The following is a 3,855-nucleotide window of genomic DNA, read 5'->3' on the forward strand; positions in this document are numbered from 1 at the left end:
TCTATATAATTGGGGACATTTTTTCAAATGCTTAGGTATTTGTTATCATATCGTACGTATAAAATTGCATTTCATTTGTACGATCCTGTTATCAGTTTCTGTTGTGGATGAACCTAACAATCATAAAATGGTATTTAATTTTCTAATTATCCAGTACAAGTAGGTGTTTGGTTGTATAATCATTTGGTCAAAAAGCCTGTAAAAAATGATGCCTCAAGAATGGCATTTTATGAAAAGACGTTTCATTTTTGGCCATTTCTATTCATATGTATGAAATTTTTTTTCATCCCATATGATTTTAAAATTGTATGTATGATCAAAATTTTGTACTATATGATAGGTCATTTTTCATTAAATAGATGGGTCTTGGATAAGTCTTTTCTTCACATTCTTATTTATTTTCAAATCTTCTCGAGTTTAAACCTTAAGAATGGCAAGCATTAGCAAACCACTTTGCACTTCTAAGGGCTCATCCTTTCAATCTGGTAGGGATGACAACTTCCTCTCCAAGGAAAAGTAGGAATCTTTTGATAGGTATTTTGCAGCTAAAATAACCCCTTCGCGACTCCTCATTCAAAGGTTGCAAGCATAGAATTTTAAAATTATAAGGTAATGGTCGATATTGGGAAACCTAGAGTGTGAAGGTTTGATTTTCTTGAGAGAAGGTGATTTTTCAAAAAATATTTTTTTGGCGGTCAAGAGGAGGAGATTGATGGAGGCGGATGATCGCCGGCAATTAGCTTGTGATTATCTGAATGGATTTCATAGATATAATGTGGAAATTCAAAAATGAAATTCTCCATTGGCTTTTGGAATTGGATTCGTCCTAAGGGCAGGAGGAAGGGTCACTCCGTTTGCTAAGCCTTTGATGATCAATGAAGGAGGGAGGACAGAAACAAAACCTTTACCTGTTGCAGGCAAAGGTAAATTAATTGTATTCGCTGAAGAACCAAAGTTGATCAATTCAATAAATTCGTTCCGACTATGTCGACGGAAGCAAAGGATATTGGAACAGAAGATGCTGAAATTTAGGAGGGAATAGATAGAATCAATTCAAATAAAAATTTTGGTCAGAATCAAAGTTATGTTGAGGTGAATGATTTGAACGCAGTTCGTATGTGTGATTCGGCTATTAGAGGCCCTGGCCTTTTTAGTTATGAAGAAGCTGGTTCATCTAAGGAACAATCTGGTAACAATCTGATGAATGCTTGGTTAAAGAAATCTCATAAAAGGATTTCTGATTCTGACTGGAACTTTGGAAGTTGTTTTTCTGAAGATGGTTAAACGGTTCAGTTTTATGAAGAAAAGGTGCTGGAAAATACAACATAACCTTACAGAAGGCCTTGGTGGTTAAAGCTTTTGGAGAGAATTTCTCTTCATTTATGGTTAATGTTGAACTGAGGAGACAATGGCTGCATTTGGGTAAATTTAAGATGACTTGGCTTGGAAATGGATGGTGCTTATGCTTATTTGAAGAGGAGGAAGCAGTGGAATTGGTTCTTGCCAATGGTCCCTGGTACGTGAAGGGCAATATTATAGGAGTGGATAGATGGAGCCAATCCTTCTCTCCCAATTCGTTGAAAGGTCTGACTGCACCAGTTTGGGTAAGAATGCAAAACTTACCACTTCTCTATTGGGATCCTATAAATGTTTTTAGGATTACCTCAAAGGTTGGTAAACCTTATTTGCTTGATGAGAATATGTTTCAATGGGGGAAACGTGAGTTTACAAGGATATGCGTTCACATAAAACTTGAAGAACCTATTCCGCTTGGAGTTTGCGTAGATAGAAGTTCTGGTAAATTTTATCAAAAAATTGAATATGAGAAGGTGCCTAATATTTGTTTTGGTTGTGGTAGAATTGGACATGACCAAACTAATTTCCATGAGAAGGTTGATGTAAAGACATCATCTAGGAGTTTCGATGCGCATGAACAAATTGTGAAGGAATAATATAGTATTCCAGTCAAAAATAAAGTGGTTGAGGCTTGCACAGGTGGTGACAGTGGATATGGACCCTAGATCCATGTCAGATATGGAAGGAAGAATTCTGGTGGGAGTGTTTATGGAAGGAAGAATTTTGTAGCAGAAAAGACGTCAAACAAGTTCAATTTGAATCAGGGGAACAAGCAAGTATTCGGGAAGAAGTTTGAAGACAATGATGGAAAATTGGAAGCAAATAAGCTATTGGTTCCTGATGTTTCAGATCAGGACAATGTAATGGTCCTAGAAAATGTTGAACCTGGGGAAATTATTATAGTCCAAGACATTCCAAATTCTAATAAATTCTCTGCACTATCTAACCTGGTGGAAGAAGATGGTTTGCAAATGGTTAACACTGTTAAACCTGGAACAGAGAATGGTGAAGGAAATGGTGAAACAAAGTTTATCCAGCAAGTTTTTGGTTCAAAGTTGAATAAAAAAGCCGGTTCTCCTAAGAACAGGGATTGTGATAAGAATGTAGAATTCAGTGAAGCTGGTTCTGCAAACATCAAAATTAAACTTACCAAAGAACTCAAGAGTCTTGGCCCAGTTAAGCTATTACCAAGAGGTAGGAAAGTGGAAAATGATATGAAGGAAAAGAAGGGAAGCTCTTCCCTTTTTGTCCCTAAAATGGCCTCAATTATGTTTTGGAATTGTAGTGGAGCCAAGAAAAAAGAGGCTTCTCTATATTTGAGGGAGATGGTGAAAGAGAATAATGTGTTTTTTGTGGGGATTTTGGAAACCAAAGTATCTAATTTCAGTGATACTGATATTTCTAGCCTAATTGGGGAAGAATGGGGATTTTTTCAAGTCCCTGTTATTGGCTTATCTGGTGGAATATTAATATTATGGAAGTTCAGGGTAGCTTCTTTTAATTGCTTATTTTCTTCTAATCAAGCTATCATTGGTGATCTTGAAGTCTTGAAGATGGGGAGATGGATAGTTTCCATGGTTTATGGTGGTAGAGAAGTGGTCCATAGAAGAATTCTATGAGATAATTTGGAAGAGTTTTGCTCTAATGGCAATCATGTAGTTGTTCGGGGTGATTTGAACTGCATTTTGGCAAGTGATGATAAAAGAGGTGGAAGGCCCTTTCGGTTTAATCAGGGAGCTAGAGAAATGAGCTCTTTTTTATCAAGATGTGACCTTCATAAAGTCAATATTGTTGGACCAAGACTCACTTGGTGTAACAACAAAAATGGCAATGCTAGAATCTTGGACAGGGTGGATAGATGCTATGTGAATCCAGTAGCTTTGGAGTTCAATCGAATGTTGGTGAGGCATTTGACAGGAGTTGCTTCATACCATTGTCCAATCATTTTCAACTTTATGTATGTTAATTTTGCATCTGATAAAATTATCAGATTTGAGGAGGTTTGAGCCTCGTATCCAACATCAATTGGATTAGTTAAAGTGGCTTGGTCTAAGAAGACTTATGGAGATGATGCTCAGGTGTTAAATATGAAATTCCAGAGAATAATGAAGGCTCTGTTCTATTGGAGTATAGAAAAATTTAAATAGTTTGAGCAGCAAAAAAATAATCTGAAGGCCAAAATTTTGGAATTATAGTCTAAGGAGGCAGAGATGGGATGGCTGACTGAGGAGGAAGTCTTTATGCTTCATTCTCATATTGGGAATTTGAACACTATTTTGGCAAGGATGAACACCTGGTGGAAACAAAGGGCCAAGATAAGGTGGTTGAAGGGAATTGACACCAATACCAGTTTTTTTCACTCATTTGCTTCAGTAAGGAAGAACTCAAATTGCATTTATAAAATTACTAATGAAGAAGGAACTGTTATTTGGGATCAGAAGCTTATTTCAGAAGTTTTTTGAAAATTTTTAACAGCAAATGGAAGAGAAAGGAGGGAAT

General features: G+C 36.5%; 1 protein-coding gene across 1 annotated transcript; it reads left to right on the plus strand.

Annotated features, from left to right (window-relative positions):
• Window positions 1-1,116: 1,116 nt before the first annotated feature.
• Window positions 1,117-2,975, plus strand: LOC110103626. Its single transcript, XM_020832417.1, has 3 exons — window positions 1,117-1,261; window positions 1,309-1,940; window positions 2,022-2,975. The coding sequence occupies exons 1-3, from the start codon at window positions 1,117-1,119 to the stop codon at window positions 2,973-2,975; spliced, it is 1,731 nt and encodes a 576-aa protein (XP_020688076.1).
• Window positions 2,976-3,855: the final 880 nt, after the last annotated feature.

This window comes from Dendrobium catenatum, unplaced genomic scaffold, assembly GCF_001605985.2.
Source record: "Dendrobium catenatum unplaced genomic scaffold, ASM160598v2 fragScaff_scaffold_1400, whole genome shotgun sequence".
NCBI classification, from domain to species: domain Eukaryota; kingdom Viridiplantae; phylum Streptophyta; class Magnoliopsida; order Asparagales; family Orchidaceae; genus Dendrobium; species Dendrobium catenatum.

Excerpts from the sequence above, each read along its gene's own strand:
- LOC110103626 (XM_020832417.1), top strand. The coding sequence starts at position 1,117 with ATGTGTGATTCGGCTATTAGAGGCCCTGGCCTTTTTAGTTATGAAGAA. Across the intron at positions 1,262-1,308 it reads TTCTGACTGGAACTTTGGAA|GTGCTGGAAAATACAACATA; the intron begins GTTGTTTTTCTG and ends TATGAAGAAAAG. Across the intron at positions 1,941-2,021 it reads TCGATGCGCATGAACAAATT|ATCCATGTCAGATATGGAAG; the intron begins GTGAAGGAATAA and ends TATGGACCCTAG.